This window comes from Neopsephotus bourkii, unplaced genomic scaffold (genome assembly GCF_033783945.1).
Source record: "Neopsephotus bourkii isolate Nb327-2 ecotype Australia unplaced genomic scaffold, CSIRO-AGI_Nbou_v1 NB_122, whole genome shotgun sequence".
NCBI classification, from domain to species: domain Eukaryota; kingdom Metazoa; phylum Chordata; class Aves; order Psittaciformes; family Psittacidae; genus Neopsephotus; species Neopsephotus bourkii.
Genome location: NW_026900639.1, coordinates 354701 through 372471, shown reverse-complemented (window position 1 = coordinate 372471; position 17771 = coordinate 354701). Strand labels below are relative to the sequence as shown.

The window sequence follows — 17771 nt, the reverse complement described above, 5'->3', positions numbered from 1 at the left end:
GACAACACTGAGGGTGAAGGGGAAGAGAAGACCCGTGTGCTTAGAGGGTAAAATAGGGCGGCCATGAGGCGGTTCCCCCTTACGGAGCTCCAGAGAGAGGACCCGGACCCCACACAGCGTCGCACACGCAATCCCCAAGTTAGGCTCTCGGTCCGCCCGCGCAGCCCGCGTCCCGCAGAAGCTTAGAGGACACAGGGGGACGGATACTCACCCCCACCCCTCTCGGGGCAGCACCCCGGGGCGAGCGGCGGAACAAACAAGCTCCCGCAACCGCTCACGGAACCTCAGTGCTCGGCAGGCGGAGCCCGGCGGGGGGTGAGAAAGAGAGAGCACCGGCACGCGGCTCAGCCAATAAGAGAGGGCAGCGGGCGCAGGCGCAGATTGCCGATGCGGGGGACGCCGCACTGGGGGAGGTGAGTGCGGGTTTGGTTTGGTGCTGGGGGTCTCTAATGGGGGTCAGAGGAAGGGAGGAGATTGGTGGTGTTTGAGTAAGGGTGTAGGAAGAGCGGTTTGGTCTGAGCCTGGGAGGAGGATGAAGATGGAGAGGTTGAAAGTTGGCCTAGGGGAAGGGGTGGGGGTCTGGCTGAAAGCGGAGGGGGTGTTGTGGGAACGAGGGCTTACATGTAGGGGAAGGATAGACAGCAAAGGGAGAAGTGGTTCTGGCCTTGGGGAAGTTGTGTGTGGGTTGTCTTAGAGCTCTGGCAGAGGTGAGGATTGCAGTTGAGCCTGGCCTAGCAGTGAAGGAGAGAAGAGGATTTTGGGCGGCTAATCTACGGCTCTCGCTAGTAGGACTAGAGAAAGAATGGTGTCTCTTATGATGTTAGGAAAAGGACAGAGACTGGATAAATATCTAGTTGTGTTTGGGGTGAGGAAGGGGAAGACTATCTTTGTACTTGGGACAAAGGGAAGAGAAAGGGATGGAAATGTTTTTCAGGAGGGGGAGAATGCTATCTTGGGGTAAGGAAATAGTCTTGGGCTTAGTATTGGGAAAGGAGAAGGTAGTGAGAGAAGGGGTGCAGAAGTGGGGCAGGGAATTGAGGTTTTGGAAGTGTACATATGTCTGTATTTTGGGTTGGAGAAGTTGAGACAGGGTTGAGGTTAAAAGGAAAGCTGATGAGGTTTAACCTGGATGCTGTAAGGGGCTGGTGTGGGCAAAACGATGAGAACTGAGGCAGTCCCATCCTTTAATGTATTTGGAAGAGGTGGATGGTCTTCTGTTAAGTTGCTCTGTACCAGAAGTGGGGTGGTATCAAAATGGCTTTTCCACAGAAAGATGAAAGCATGAGAAGCACCTCAAAGTGGCTGGTCTTTAGAGGGGATCTGTTGTAATCTGTTTGCAAATGAGTGCAGCTGAGTTCCTCTGTGTGCCATAGTAGACATACTTTGTGTCTTTGCCTGCTGCACCTCTTGGAGGGTCATCCCTGAATACTGCTTACCTTGTAGCATCATCTGGAGAAATGTAGAGCTAGAAACCTGGTGAAATTGTGTCTCAGGCTTTTAGTTAAAAAAAAAGATGGGAGTGTCATAGATTCCTAGAATCCCAGGTTGGAAGGGACCTCAACCTTTCTAGGCAAAGCATGACCTAGGGTAGATATCCCAGCACCCTATCCAGCCTAATCTTAATAATGTCCAATGGTGTGGAGCCCACCACTTCCCTGGGGAGATTATTACAGTGGCTGATTGTGCTCATTGTGTGCTCCTGGGGTAATTAGTGATGCTTACAATCATTGAATGATCTCAAAGTACTTCACAAGAGAGGGTGAGTCACCTCCTTTTTATAGAAGCAACCACTCAGCTGTGTGTTAGCTAAAGAATTTCTACAATGTTGTGGTGATGCTGCCGGAAATGTAATCCTCATCTCTGTGCTGCTAATCCTAGTTCTCGTGCTGTGTTACTCCATGTAGTTTTTTGTGGTGCTGCACTCAGTTTGGGGTGGCAGATGTATCATAAGGATGAAGTGTTTGCTTAAAAAAAAAAAAGGGGGGGGCAGATAGTGTTTTGGTGTTGTGGAGCCCAAGCTGGGGGAGGAAACGTGGCATCCAGTCTGCAGACACACGTGTGGGGAAAATACATATTTCTTAAAAAAAAAATGGGAGACCTTATTGTGAAATCACTTCGGGGGCGCCTTCCACTGCATAAAGGGAAGCAGTTGAAGGACTGTCACCCATTCAAGTTTATAAACCTATTGTTGTCTGAATTTACATGTACTTGAAAGCCATATGTTTATTTCATTTTCATTTTTTCTACCAACATAGTCCTTTATATGGTATTCTAAAGGACTGACTATCATCTGCTCATTGGTTTTGGTATTTTATTTCATTTGTTTGGAGGTGTTTTTTTGTTTTGTTTTTGTGTTGTTTTTTTTTTTTTCTGGTGGGAATACTGCAATGGTATGTTTTACTGCAGATAAGGCTTTTCTTTGTGTGTTTTACAAAGCTATGAATATTTTGTCTTTTTGTGTAACTTTTAGCCATGTTAGTAGGAATAGGATGGGAGTTGACATAATGCTGAAAAAATGGTTAAAGTCCTGGGAGGATGAGAGATCCTGAATTTCAGGCAATCATAGAATCACAGAATGGTTTGTTTTGGAAGGGACCTTAAAGCTCATCTAGTTCCAGCCCTACTGCTGTGGACAGAGACACCTTCTATAGACCCGATTGTTCAAACCCTGTCCAACTTCACCTTTAACAGTGCCAAGAATGGGGCAGCCATAGCTTTTCTGGGCAACCTCTGCCAGGGCCTCCCACCACCCTTACAGTAAAAAACCTTCTTCCTTACAAATCTTTTCATTTGAAGGACAGTGGCTGAGCTGTTTGATCTATAATGATGAGCTCACTGTTTCATTAGAGATGATGTTGGTGTATTTAACTTTGCTTTTATTTCATGGCTTAAGTATGATGAGGAGTCCTCCATTTAGGTGCTGTTAAAGCTAACAAGAGTTAAAGTTTTATTTTATAAAGGCAAAGTGCTGCCAGTAGGCAAGACTGAAAAGTTTCTGTAATACTGACCCAAAGAGAATAGAGTTGCAAAAGTAATAGGATGATGTTTTCTAGCAGCTTTGAAACCATCATCACAGGTTAATAGCCATTAGAGAATTATATGACCAGAATGTATAAATGTGCTGTGTACTTTCAAAGTATATGTGGTACATATACTACCTGGGGATGTACACGTTAATACCTGTCTGGAGCTAACTTCAAATGATTGCGACTGTTCGTTCTTTAGTTTAACAGTAGTGAAATTTCTTACGTGTTTTAATCCAACTCTTTGAAGTCTGGTATTAAATTATAGTATGGTGTTGAATGTTCGTAAATGATAAGTTGTATTCTGTACCCTTGATGACTGTTTTCACTGGTAAATAAAATCAATCTTGATTATCCTTGTGTACCTCTGTATTTCTGCAAGGTATGAATCCCTTCTCTGTGAGAGAAAGAGAAGGGAAAAAATAAAGTGCAGGTCTGATGCTAATGAAAGCGTCATTATATTGGGGAAAAATGTGCTGGAACAGCAAATGGATTTAATTACCAGATGGGTTTTTGCTTGGAAATTCTGGCCTTGGGCACAGAGAGGAGCTGACTGTCAAGCAAAGCTGTCAGGTGAGTCAAAAGTCATAAGACCCCAGGCATGTGCACATATATATATACACAGGTGAAGTGACTGCTTCGTTTCTTCTCCTGGACTTGGTGGACTTGCTTTACTCTTAGATCCAGGGTTAAATATACATTATATATTACTTATATATTTATCTTTTTGGTAGTGGGCATAGTTGGATTTTTTGATGTAGCTTCTGCTTTTTTTTACTTGCTGTTTTGGATTTTGAAGAAAAAAAATACTGGGGGGAAAAATTCTAACTACGGATGGACAGTTCTGTAGAAGCAGCAGGCTACAAAAGGCTGTCTGAGAATTCTACGTCTACAGATAGAGGTAAGGAGCTTGAACTATAGTTTACGAAGGTCTTTGGGTTTTTTTGGTTTTGTTTTGTTTTGTTTTGTTTTTTTCAATGGCACAGTTGTCAGACTGCATCAGGTATTTATATTTCCACAGCCTTAATGGTAGAGTGTTGGCTTGAGAGGAAAAATGCTGTCTTGAGGAGGGGGTTAGTGGTAGTCATATATAGTTTGTGGAATGCTTAGCATGTGTTAGTGAACTCTAGGCTGAGATTTTACAAAACTTGGAGTCATTTGGTTATTTACAGTTTCTCCCTTAATAGGGCTGTGCCAGGTTTAATGTGGCTGTGGCTGTTAGTAAGGTCTAGGAGTTGTTTTGCAGGTGATAGTATGTTCTGTGGGTGCCTGTTCCAGCAGCGAGCATTGGGAAACCTCCATTTGGTTCCAGGTTTCCCTTGTGATCTTCTGCGAGGCATATCATCTTTCGGTGTCTTGGTTTCATCGTTATTTGTATACATTATTTATAAACTAATATCTCAGAGCAATAGCTTGTTGTGAACAGCATGCTAATATTTATTGAGCTTTCCAGAAGCTAGTGTAAGTAGCAAAGGCATGTGCAGGGTGGAGGAAGAGAACGTCACTACTTCATGGGGGTTGGGATCTGCTGCTTTCCTGAATGTTTTCATAAATTGAGAGACTGATGATTCATTTTAATTTTTTATTTCTTCCCCTCACCACCCTCTTACCCCAGGTCTGATGGGAGCTCTTTCAGTAAATATTATTTGCCTCTGCAATATGTTTACGCTTCAGGGAGCTTGAGGATGTAATGCATGACAGTTATTATTGGTTTTCTTCTGTTGATATTGAACTTACTTCATATCTAGTCAGTATCAAACAGTTACTCTTTATTTGGATTTGAAATTTGTCAGTCCTGACTAATAAAGCTAAAACATGATTTAATTTCAACTGTCATTGATTTCAGCACTAATGTAATTTACATTGTTGTAATGTAAGACCACTTTGTTGTTTAACTTGACATAGTTGTCAGTTACAGTAACAAAAAGTCTATTAGCATTCAACTATGTATCCCTATTAGAAACATTTTCCACTTAAAGTGTCCTCTGAAAAGCCCTGTTCTGCTGATAGCTGTTGGGGAATCCCCCTGGACGATCTCACTGATTTTTAGGACTGCTTTTCACTATTTCTTTATGTATGACAGAAAGAAAATAACCTTTGAATAGAAATTATAATAATTGCCTACACACAAAAACCAATAAACCTCCAGGGAAAAAAAAATATAAATTAATCTGTCTGATCTACCCTTGTTGTATTCAAGGAACTACCTTCTTTTTCTAGATGGAGAAATCAAGGCCAGAGCTTTTAGCTTTCTCTCCAAATTATAGAAATTATGTAGGAAAAGTCAATAAAGCAATAATATTTGCTAGAACTTGTCATTGTTAGCTATAGCTACTCATAGAAATCATACTTCTGTGGGCTTTTCTCCTCTCTCTTTGGCCCAAAGTACAGTGAAGTTGTCTCTCTACCACTGTGGTTTCATTAGGCCCAAACAGAATGAGAGTTTTTGCTTTGAAATTTAGCTTATTGCTAAACTTATGGCATGGTGGGGTTTGGTGGACTTTTTTTTTTTCTTTTTCTATTTTCATCACTAAAATTCATAATGACACAAAATAAGGCACAAAACCATAGTACAGAAATACATTTTTTTTGTGGAACATGGCAATCCATGAGGAGTCATTATTTCAGGAATACGAAGTTTTAATATATTTAATAAAGGCATGGGAACTGAACTCCAAAGCAAAGTACTCTGAATGCCTGGCCTCACCACCAGTGTGACTAACAGGTAGAGGGAAGGGATTCTTCCCCTTACTGTGCTCTCATGAGACACACATATTGCAGTCCTGTGTCCAGCTCTGGGGCCCCAGCATAAGAAGGACGTAAAGCTGTTGGAGGAAGTCCAGAGGACACCATGAAGATAATCAGAGGGCTGAGTGGCCTTTCCTATGGAAACAGGTTGAGGGAGGTGGGCTTGTTCAGCCTGGAGAAGAGAACGCTCCAGGGAGACCTTAGAGCAGCTTCCAATGCCTAAAGGGGTTGACAGGAAAGCTGGAGAGGGGCTTTTGGCAAGGGCAGGTAGGGACAGGACAAGGGGAAATGGTTTTAAACTGACAGAGGGGAGATTTAGATGAGATATTAGGAAAAAATTCTTCCCTGTGAGGGTGCTGAGGCCCTGGCACAGGTTATCCCAAGTTGCTGTGGCAGCCCCATCCCTGGCAGTGTTCAAGGCCAGGTTGGATGGGGCTTTGACCAATCTGGTCTGGTGGAACGTGTCCCTGCCTGGGGGGGCAGGTAATGGATAGGGTGAGGCTCTAGATGATCTGTAAGTTCCCTTCCAACCCATTCTATGATCCTATAATTTAAGGGATATTACTGATGCAGCAGCCTGAAAGCACTAGGACATCTTTAGTGTGTATTACTGGAATTCACACCAGCACTACCTGAAAAAGGTCTATTAACTTTTTATTTGTATGAGGATTCCTAGACATTTCTGTAAGGACAGCAGATCATACTGAAGTCAAAAGGTGTTAATTTTTGTCAGTGACAACTGAATTGGGTACTTTATAGTGGAGGTCTAACTTGTATATTTTACCATACAAGTAGGAGAACATCTTGAGATAACGGTGATGGTACGAATTTGTAAAATGTGCCATCAAACATGAAAGGTTTTGAGAAGATAATGACAATATATGTAATTACCATTACGTAATGGATGTTCACAAAGTAGTTGTGGAGCATAATTGGGGTTTGGTGTTCATACTGAAAATGGTAGCAGCATGAAGGATAAGTTCTGACCCATGAGTACAAGGACACTCTTTGGGCTTGTGAAGAGATGCTACTCCTGACATGTTTCATTGGATTTACTATTCCAAATTTGAGATTGTTTTGATGTGAGTAAACCAGGCCTGAGGCGCATGACAGCTGTTTGTTTTCTTGTTGGGATTGCAGATACCAATGAGCAAGTATTACAGGATTAATATTATGTCATCAAATAGCATCATGGTCTCCCAGGAGAACGCAGCCTGTCACAGAGGTGCAATGAAATCACGAGTTCCCTGAGCACCGTGTTCCTTCACATGAAGTGAACAGTCAGTTCTACTTGCTCCACTATCACCCGTATGGAGTTGCTCTTCATAGCAGGCCAGCAGCACCTCCTGATAAATACAGCTGTTTCTCTTGTCTTAATTTCCACTTGGGTCAGTCAGGGTTTTCCCAGCAATGCTGATAAGCTGTTTACAATTCTTCCCGAGCTCCAGTTTCCAAACATCTTTAATAGTAACTAAGCAACAATGAATATTTTACAGAACAAGTACGATAGATTCGAGGTGTTTATTTTGCCTGTGTTATTCTACCAGAAGTTCTAATATCTGTTTGAGTTTTGTAAGGTAGATATTTTGTTAGGTTTCTCCTGAGAGCAAGGGTGATGGTCTGAGGTAGTGACAATGTTTGAAGAATATCCATTTGTGGCTGGGTGTTTCTGTTCTTTAATGGTTGTGAGTTCTGGTCAGTGGTGTTTCTGTTTTCATCCGCACTGTTTGATGTGTTGGATAGACGTTCTGGGTGTCTTCTTAACATACCTTGATGTTGAAATATCAGCATGGAAGGGGAAGGGACAGTTATTTCTTGTGACTGCTGTAGATATGTATCAATGAACTTACATTTTGGTGTGTTCTGGATTTTCTTCAGTACCTATTTGTCTATGGGAAGCTGCTTCTGATGTTGCGGTAGGGAATGGAAAAATTTTTGCATGGTCAATTTTCAGGAAAACTGCATATGTGAAAAACTCAGAAAACTTTCTCATAATTCTGGTTTTGGTAGGTTCCTGTCCACCCAAAAATATGGACATATGCCTGTGAACACGTAAGACTAATCAAATTATAAAGCATCTCCCCTGATCAAGACAGCACAGCGCTTATTAAATATCCAGGACATTAATGCAGCAGTCATTTGAAGTTTGTACTGTTGTAAGTCATGTGCTGATACATGATGAGAACGTTACAAAACAGAGGGGCAGTGCTGTTATGGAATGGGCAGTAATATTGACAGTCCTGTTTAGAAAGTCCTGAGCCTTTCTGAATTAAATACCCTGATGGTTAGAAATGGTTACCAAATTTTGTAACCCATCCACAGCTATTTCCAAATCTATCAGGTATGTACCTGAAAGGTTACCAAGCCAGTGCCGGAAGCCAGCTTTGAGTGGGATTAATTATTTATGAATGTGTTTTAATGTCAGCTTTTATAATTAGCTAAGGATTCTTGCTTTATTTCCTCTCTCTTTTATGCTAGTTTCTCCTTCTGACTTTGAGAGTGTTGCTCTTGAAGGGGATCTGAACGGCGAGCTGATGAACGAAGACATACGTATCCATAGCTGGCCTTGTTCTTACTATTTAGACACCAGCAAACAATGGGTCCCTGGCAGACTCTCACTGACTCCTGTTGCAATCAGATTCACAGCTGGCAAGACTGGGGAGCTTCTGGTCAACTTCCATCTTTCTAGTATCAGTGAGATCAAGAAGGAATCATCAAATTTAATCTTCAGCTCACTTACCATCTTAGAGAAGAGCACCAAGCACTGGTTTAGTTCTCTGCAGCCCAACAGAAATGTGGTATTCAACATCCTTGAGCACTTCTGGAGGGAGCAATTGCTGTCAAGCCAAGGAGCAGAAGCAGCAGCTTTGCAAACAACAAAGGGAAAAGAACTGACGGGGTTATTGACTGGTTCACAGAAACGGCTGGAGGACACAGCAAAAGTGCTGCATTATCAGGGCGAACAGTTTGATAACATCATGAGAGGACTCAACAAGATCGAAGGGGATATGGATGTAGCAGACAGGTATGGTAATGGAGCATCCTCTGAGCTAAGGAGTGCTTGTGGGATTGTATTTCTTATGCCTGAATTTCATGGGGCAGATCCGTGGAGGTCTTCAGAATCACAGGATGGTTTGGGTTGGAAGGGAACTTAAAGCTATTTAGCTCCAGCCCCCTGCCATGGGCAGGGACACCTTCCACCAGACCAGATTGGTCAAAGCCCCGTCCAACCTGGCCTTGAACACTCCCAGGGATGGGGCAGCCACAGCTTCTCTGGGCAGCCTGTGCCAGTGCCCCACCACCCTCACAGGGAAGAACTTCTTCCTCAGATCTCATCTAAATCTTCCCTCTTTCAGTGTGTAAAACCAACCATTTCCCCTTGTCTTGTCCCTACCTGCCCTTGTCAAAAGCCCCTCTCCAGCTTTCCTGTCAGCCCCTTTAGGCAATTAAAGCTGCTCTGAGGTCTCCCTGGAGCCTCCTCTTCTCCAGGCTGAACAAGCCTATCTCTCTTAGCCTGTCTCCATAGGAGAGGTGCCTCAGCCCTCTGATTTTCTTCATGGCCTCTGGGCTGACTCAGATAGGTCCATGTCCTTATATTGGGATAAACTGTTGATTTTCCCTGAAAGTTTAAGCTCACAGTGGTCTGTTGTGGATCTAGTTCTTATTACAAGATGTGTCTGTATTTCTGTCCTCCCTTCTGTGTAACATTTTTTTTCACCTTGGGGAAGTTCTTTGTGCATATATACCTGTCCTTTCTTTTAAATAACTTTTCAAGCCCTTCAAGTTTCACCCATGACTGGCAGAAATTGTAGGTATCTCCAAAATAAGAACAATGTGTAAGTTCTGAGAGAATAGGCAACATTAGGGGAAGTAGGTGACAATTCATGTCCCCACAGAAGGATAAGGTATGGCACTGACATTTTTATTAGATGTCTTTGAATATGTATAAATGAAAAATACTGGCTTTGGTTAATTTTGTGAAGCAGCCTGTTTTGCTGTTCCACAGCAAGCATAACCACAGTTCTGCTTTTCTAGTTCTTAAAGGAAATTCTGAAGATAGCAGGTAGGCTGCTGACTTGGAGGCAGTTTCCTAGAGTTATTGGGAGACAGCTGCCAGTTAATCTTTAGGTAGATTGTACTCCTTTCTCCATGCATGAAAATCAGCCCTTGAAGCTGCTTTTGCATGCATTGAGTAGTTGAGGGCTTTATATTTGTCCTTTCCTTTGCAAAAACTTACTTCCCAGCTACACATAGCAGCGAGTATTGGTGTCTGGTGCAGATGTAGTCAAGGAAATAGCTGTAGAAACAGTGCTCTCTCATTTGTGATATAGAACTTTACTACTTTGAACCTTACATGGAATACTCTCTGCCTTTAGGTCTAGGTGGAATAAAAGTTTTGAGGAAAAAATGAGCTGTGTGAGCTGCTCTGAAGTGCTTTATCTGCAGAGTGGGGTGACGCAAGAACTGGAGAGACAGTACCAGACTATTTGTAGTAATATCAGTTGAGCACTTAAGCCAATGCACTCATTAGACACTCAAGTGCTGCCATTAGACAACTGAAGTAAGGAATTTGGAACACATTTGAGGTTGCTTAACTTTGCAGAACTCAGTGTGAATAGTAAATGATTGGTGTCTTGATCAGAATATTATGGCTTTAATTCACTTTGAATGCTAATCATTATTCTGTGTTATTTTGTATGCTGCAGGTTTGATTTGATAGCAGTCCAAAAGAGACAGTAAGGTAGACAGTAGTGTTGTAATATATAGCTATGAGTGTTTTTGTAGAAGCTCTGATAGTTGTATGGAAAAACAAACACAGTATAGTTAAACCAGTTGGTTTTGGAAGAAGCATCTATTTTTAGACAGATATCATGTCTAAAAGAAAGTGTTGATTTCACAATGGTTCTGCTGATATTCTGCATACCCTTTAATGAAAAGCCAAGATAATAGAAAGCTTCAGCAATAGCTTTTAAAGTTCTGTAGCAATAAATAATGAGTAGGAAAATAAATACCTGCTCATTGTTTTTGGAAGGCAGTTTTGTTTTGGGTTAAGATGCACTGGGAGGTATTATTTGTCCTCATGAATCTGAAGAACTAGATGCTCTGATTTAAAAATAGAAAAATAAAGGAAGGCATTGACCAAATGTTAGCTCTTTTATCTGTAGTACAAAGAGTTTGGCCAGCTTGCAGGATAAAATGTATCCCAGAATCCATTAGCGAAACGGTTTTAATCACCTTGTGCTTTTCTAACTCTTAGTTTTCTAGTGTAGTTTGTGTATAGTTTTTCTCATGAAGATACTTCTCAGCCAAAAGTCTTCTCTTAAACTGATGACATCTCTCTTCATGTCCTTAACCCGTGTAGGAAATGGGGAAGACCATGAATTCAGAATATTAACATAAATGGCCTCATGTCTGTAAGACTCTTTGACTATTGTTTTCCTTAGAAGCTTGATGAGAAGTAACTGCATGGATGATACCATGCAGGACTATTTTCCATGTGTAGCGGATTCTGTGCAGAAGGAAACTTTGGTAACAAACTTCTGTGTCTGCTAGTTGAACGGTGCCAGTTTGATGGTATTGTCTATCATAAAAAAAACCAGGCCCCTTTATTTCCTTTCGTATGTTTAAAACTTTGATTAACTTTATCTTGCCTGTATGTGTGGGCTTTTTTAGATTATTAAATTTGTTCTTGTATATGCATGGCTATATACAGCTGCTGTCAGTGGACCTATGTTCAGATAAGCAGAGCAGAGTGTGATGTTCTAGCAGATGTTCAAAGACCAAAAATAAACAGAAACCCATATTTGCTGTTTCCTTTTTAATGTATTGCTATTACATGACAAGGTACTTTGGTTGCAAATTTTCATTTATGTATATGGGCTGGTCATATAGTTTGTTGATACAGAGGGGTGACTCCTCCGTAGACTGGAGAAGTTGACTGGAACCTTTGTTAAGGCTGTGCAGGAGAAAAGGCTTGACTGTAAATCAGGTATTGCACAGCTGGGATGTCAGTCCCTGGGGAAAGGAGAGAAAAGGCAGGAGAGTGAAGGGATGAAGTGATAAAAATTAAGGTTCAAAGCTATCCGGAATAAGTTGCCACAATGTAAACAGAGGTTTAGGCTTGTCAGGTTGCAGCTGCTTTTCAGAAAGTCCCTGAACACAGTGAATGTGATGAAGTGACATAGGCATAAGCTGTTATTGCCCTGAAGTAACTTTTTGTAACTCTTTCTACACTTAAGAGGACAGAAAAAGTGTTTTGTGCTCTGTAGAAATGAGGTTGGTTGTCTCTGCTTAGTTACAGCGGGTAGGTTAGAGCATAGCTTTGAATTTGGAAGATGAGTGCTAGTAGAGCCTGGGGCTTTTTCAGTCATTCTCTGGGTAGAATGTAAGTTGAACCTCATAGTTTCAGAATTCATCCCTAAATCTATGATACTATGCCATTTCAAATTCTGTTATGTACAACTTTGTACATATCCTTTGGTCTGCCTTCCTACTCCTCTCCCTTTTTTTAAGGAGTGTCACAGCATTTCCAGAGGGCAGTGGTGAGCTCCAGAACTGATACTCATATTGCATTCTATCTACAGAAGTATCTGATGTTCGTGCTTTAGCTGGGAGTAGATTCTTGGAACAGTTCATTCTGCCTCTTCCATTCAAGAATTCAGTTGGTTGACTCCCAGTGTGACATTTTCTGCTCTTCCTGAAAGATGAGTTTATTTAAGTTGATGTGTTTTGAAGCCAGTGCAGAGCTTTGATGGCTAGTAAACAAAGCATGTTCAGTCAGACCTTCTTCTTTCAGATTAGATTTTGCAGCCAAATTAAACAGGATTTTAAAATTGCAAAGCCTTCTGTGTGTAGGCACACTCTGGTTCTCATGGAAAATAAATAACTACAAAAGATCTTTAGAGCAGCACTGTTGTGATACATATTTGATCAGGGAGTACCTTTCTAGAATAAACTTAAAAGTAAATTAAATCAAGCTGACTTTCCAAAATAGCAGTAAAGCAGTAGTAGTTTGTGTTTTGGTCTCATAAGCCTTGCATCTCTAGGATTTAAGTTAGTAAACAGTCTTTTGTAGTAAGATGGCATTTTTTCATGAAAGATTTTATTACGTGTAGGCTGTCTTCTTAGAAGCACCTACTACAACTGCTGTGCCAGTGACACATACCTGATCACTGGATAGTCTTTAAGGTATTGATAGAGATGAGGAAACACACAATTCTGACCTGGATTGAACTTCCTTATAGCTATTTTTTTTTTTTTTTGTTGATTTAAACATAACCTCTTCCTTCCCATTAGTTAATTGAGAATTCATTTGTGCCTCCAGAGACTGCTTTTCTGTCCTGCTCAGTGGCTGAGGAGTGAGCTGAAAAATCTCAGTTTAAAACATCCTGATCAGGCTAATTGTCTGCAGGCTAGTTTGGTTTGTAGGATGCTTCCCGCCAGTTCACTGCTGGTTTTCAGTGGGAGCAGGGTAGGGTTTGGGCAGTCAGTGACTCCCAGAGGTTTGATTTGCCTCTTCCTATGCCTGGGACTGGAGATGAGTCACTTTGGCTCAGATGTGACGTGTCAGAGACTGCTGGTGGATGACAGAGGAGGTGACTGTTTACTCTGCGGGAGGGAAAGGAGGATATGAAGTTTTTGTTAGCTGTGTGTGGAGATGTTGTTGGTCCCAAAACTTCTTTCCAGCCACTAAAGTGGAGTCACCTTGAAATACACAGTCCTCTGCTAGCAGGATGGGCTTGGATGATACAGGCCAGGGGGTGAGAGGAAAGTGGGAGAAATGGAGCATCATTGGTGCTGACTTGCCCTGCCACCAACTCCTGTCTAGACGTGGAGAGGGATAATAACAGACAGGAGCACATCACGTGAAAAATCAAGCCAAAACCATCCCTTTTCCTCTTATTCCCTTTCCATTTCTTCTTACTCTTTTTTTTTTTTTTTTTTTTTTTAAATAAGAAAAGAAAAGAGTAGTGGTCAGGCTTAGAACCAAAGATCTGCAATCATGATCCTTTCTTGAGAGAGGATCCAGAAAAGGGGAATGAGCTATGCTGATAAAAAAATATAACAGGAGGATTGTGTTTTCTATGTCATTGATTCTTCCTAACAGTGTTACATCTTTCTTGCTTGTAGCTGGTAAACTTGGGTGCCTGCTGAGGTGCATGTTCTTGCTTAGGAATAAGGGGCTTGACTGTTGTTATTTCTGGCTACACAGTAGTCTTTCTGGGGAGCAGTTGCTTAATTGTTCCATAAAGTCAGTCTGGTTACCTTTATGCTAAGGCACCAGTTTGCCAGCAAGAAGGCCTGTGTCCTTCAGGAGCTACACCAACACTGATGGTGAGGCAGACTCTGGATGCCTGTGGCAGTCTCTGCTGGGCTTTTCAGCCTTGACATTGCACTCTTAGTGTTTTAATGGGAATTTGGGAGTGGAGGCAAAGCAAAAGGTGGCATCAAACTGTGAGGCTGTGGAATAAAGGAGCAGAAGGTGGCAGTGGTGCAGATGGCCAAGTGTGGAAATATTGAGGTAAATGGCAGTATCAGCTGAAGAACTGGCTTGGATAAGTCCACTTAAAAGTGAAGGAAAGCTGCTTTTTAAAACAGATGGATCCTGGTAAGCTGTGAATATGTTTGAGGAACAAAATAAGAGGGCTGGATTCAGTATTAAGAAATCTTTGTCTGCTGTAATTTGAACTGGAGGGGTAGTACAACCTCCCTACTGGCTTTGACTCTGCTAACACTCTCTTTTCTCTGCTAGGTTGTTGACTGAGCTCGAATCTCCTTCTTGGTGGCCGTTTAGCAGCAAGCTCTGGAAAGCACCATTGGAAGCCAAGCCAAAGGAAACTGCCACAGTTTCCGATTCGAAGAACCAGGAAGGAATCGTAATTAGAATTCCAGTTATTATCACCCACAGAACAGACTCAAATGTCAAGCCAGGAAAACTCACACTCTTTGCTTCTGGTCTGGAAATCAGTGACTGCAATTCTCAGGTCATTCACCATTTTGAATCAAAGGATGTAGATGATATCAGAGTTCATACACCATATGAAATCAGTGTCCGTCAGAGATTTATCGGGAAGCCAGACACCTCTTACCGGCTCTTGTCAGCAAAGATGCCAGAAGTAATCCCTATCTTGGAGATGCAATTTAGCAAGAAAATACAGTTTCTAGAAGATGCCCTAGGTTTTGCTGGTGCCAGGAAGTCTCCTCAGGTAGATTTGGGGACCTCCATTTGGCAAGCAGGTATGTGACAAAGCAATCCATCTACAAGAGTAACAGCACCAGAAATTTCTAGGTGGTTTTCAAACTCAAAAGTGTGTAATAGTTACAAGGCAAATTTTCTTCCCTTTGCCCCAGTGTGAGACAATGTTGATGATGCAAGAAATAACTGATAGGTGACCTTAGACCCTATTGACAAGAGGGAGAGGGCAGAAATGACAGAATTGTGTGGCCCCACTTTAGTTGGATTTTCTTTCTCACAGCTACATTAGCAGAACCTGTCACTGCAGATGCTGAACTTGAGTGTCCCTCAGGAGCCTAGAAGCTGAATTGCACCAAACCCTCTTTTAACACTGTGCTCTCAGCTGGTGTTGACACTAACTCCACACCTCTTTGTGAAAGGATTAACTGAGTTTCAACTACTGGCCTGTGTTTTTAACTACAGTGTCGTTCTTTTTCCAGTGGTCACCAATTCACTTTTGTGCCACTCCGGGGGGAATTCATTAGAAATAAGTTTTCCTGATTGCATGCTTCGCAGTCCTCTGTTGTTGTTTTTGTTTTGTAAGTCTGGAGCTGAAAATATATTAAATCGTAGAAAATTTAAAATATATTTCCAGTCCAGCAGGTTTTTTAAATAACATTTGCAATAAGCATCACATTAATTTTCATATCTTAAAAGCTAGAATTTTATTATTTGAGAAGTTCAGGTTTTTGGATTTAGATTTTAGGTCTCAGATTAGGTTAATACGTAGGTGAAAGAAAGCAAAGTGGAGATTGCAACCCTTTCACAGTAATAAGAATGACATTACTTACTACTGTTATGTCTGTTAAAATTCTGGGGAGGGTTGTTTTTTGTGTTGTGTATTTTTTGTAATCCAACCCTGGATTCCTTCAGAGAGCTGTTGAATTCTTGTCTGTTAGGAATTTTTATTCTATCAAAATGTCTGAATCCTCTGTTTTTTTCTTAATCATTAGTGGCGTAAGAGCAAATTGGTGGATGGATTTATTGCCAGTACATTAAAAACAACTAGAAAAATTATACAGTAAAGCAATAGTTGAACCTATTTCCGTGTACTGAGCTAAAACTGGAGTTCAGCAGGGAGGGTAATGTCCTCTTGTTAAAGAGTCATCGAGGGCCATAGCTTGGAAAAGCTTGTTAATTTTTAAGGAAGTAAGTCTTGGGCATCTGGCACTAAAATGTCAGCACAACAACTTAGAGGAAAAACAACCTGCTGGTTTCTTAAGCACTGAGTTATTCCAGCAAATTGGTGTTCAGTTCCTGATGGTCTTAAGGCTGGTTACATAAAATAATTGGTTATACAGCCCTAGTGTGCTTAATTTCCCACTGCTCTGCTCTGTTTGCATCTGAGTCAGTGAGTCAAGGATATTGCTCTCCTACCCCCACCTGCATTTCGACTGTTTAATTTGGAAATGTCAGTAAAGAAAACTGGAGGTTATGGAAATCTTGACTTCTCCAGCTCCACCAAAACCCTTGTTTGTACCTTCCCCGGGGTCTAGAACTGTCTGTCTTCTGTCGCAAGATGGCAGTCACGGACTGTGTTTTAACGGTGGCTTTTCGGTGGTTGTTCACATGGTGGAAATACTGATTTTTTTTTTTTAATTGTTTTTTTCTTTTTTTTTTTTCCTTTCCTCTAAAAGCAGGCAAAAAAAGTGTGTGTTATGCATCACTGTCTCTGCACACATAAAATATGTGTCAATTTTCAGATAGTGAATGTTGATTCAGAGACTTAGAGAAGAAATATCCTTGCAGGGGAGGTACATCTGTCTCTGTGAACTGGCTCGTAGCATTCTGTGCTCTCAGTGGTGAGATGTGAACATTTCCACCACTGTCATAATCTCATCTGGATCCTGTCTGCTTATACTAGTCCTGCCTTAAAGTTGTGCATATTACATGTTTGTATAAGTAAATTAAAAAAAACCTCATCTTTCCTAAGAGTTTTGGCTTGATGCCACCTAGAAGCGGAATTTGTGAAGACTTTTGTACACACCAGATTATCTGAAACTATTTTTAGCTGCTTTGCATGTTTTTTCTGACTGTATATTCTTGGACCAAGCCACACGGGTATTTAAATGCTTAGAACAGAGCAGTGGAGTTTGTTTGTAACAGAGGTGGTTCTGTGCTGTGTCAAGACAGTACTCTCCTAGCCAATAACATCCTCAATAGTGGCTGATAACAGCTACCAAGCATTAAAAAGTGCAAGAAATCATGCAGTGCTTGTGCAATATAGCAATCTAGGGCAGTGCTGCTTCAGTCCTATATCTGAAGACTGGTAGTCGCTGTTTATCTTTTTTGAGGCGGCTGAATACTTCCTGTCTACCCCTGTGACCGAATGTTCTCATTATTGAGTTTCCAGCACTTTGTTCAGTGGTTTTGTACCTTCTCATCTTCATAATGGTGGCAGAAAGTCCCACAGTCCAACTGGGTGTGACACAGAACAAAATTGCTTTTTAAACATTTCTGCCTTTCTATTCAATTCTGGGAAACGACAGATCTTCTTCATCCATTGTTTTTGTTCAGCTTTGTCACATCCTCCTTCTGTTCTTTTCCTCAGTGAGATTAATGGAGTGAAATGGATAGATTTCTTGATTTTAATGAAATAATTAGTATATGGTGACAGTCAGCTGATAAGAAACACAAAGAATCTCCTCTGCCTATTTGCTTCCATAGGAAGGGCTGTCATTCCCTCCCTACTTTGTCCCCTGAGGGAGATCATGGCAGTGATTTACCACAAACAGCATTTTTCTGTGGCTTGCTCTTAGCCCATC

At 41.5% G+C, this 17771-nt stretch overlaps 1 protein-coding gene across 4 annotated transcripts in view; it reads left to right on the top strand.

Moving 5' to 3' along the window:
* Window positions 1-354: 354 nt before the first annotated feature.
* The window catches only part of SNAP47 (synaptosome associated protein 47), a 30144-nt gene continuing 12727 nt past the window's right edge, over window positions 355-17771 (top strand). For 3 of the 4 annotated variants that reach the window (XM_061365816.1, XM_061365826.1, XM_061365844.1), the window contains exons 1-3: window positions 3821-3924; window positions 8250-8796; window positions 14524-15008. In XM_061365816.1, the coding sequence (XP_061221800.1) occupies window positions 3858-3924; window positions 8250-8796; window positions 14524-15008 (1099 nt within the window). In that variant the 5' untranslated portion in view covers window positions 3821-3857. Of the gene's footprint in view, window positions 414-3820; window positions 3925-8249; window positions 8797-14523; window positions 15009-17771 lie in introns of those variants that run through there. The other variant, XM_061365834.1, reaches the window with a different exon arrangement.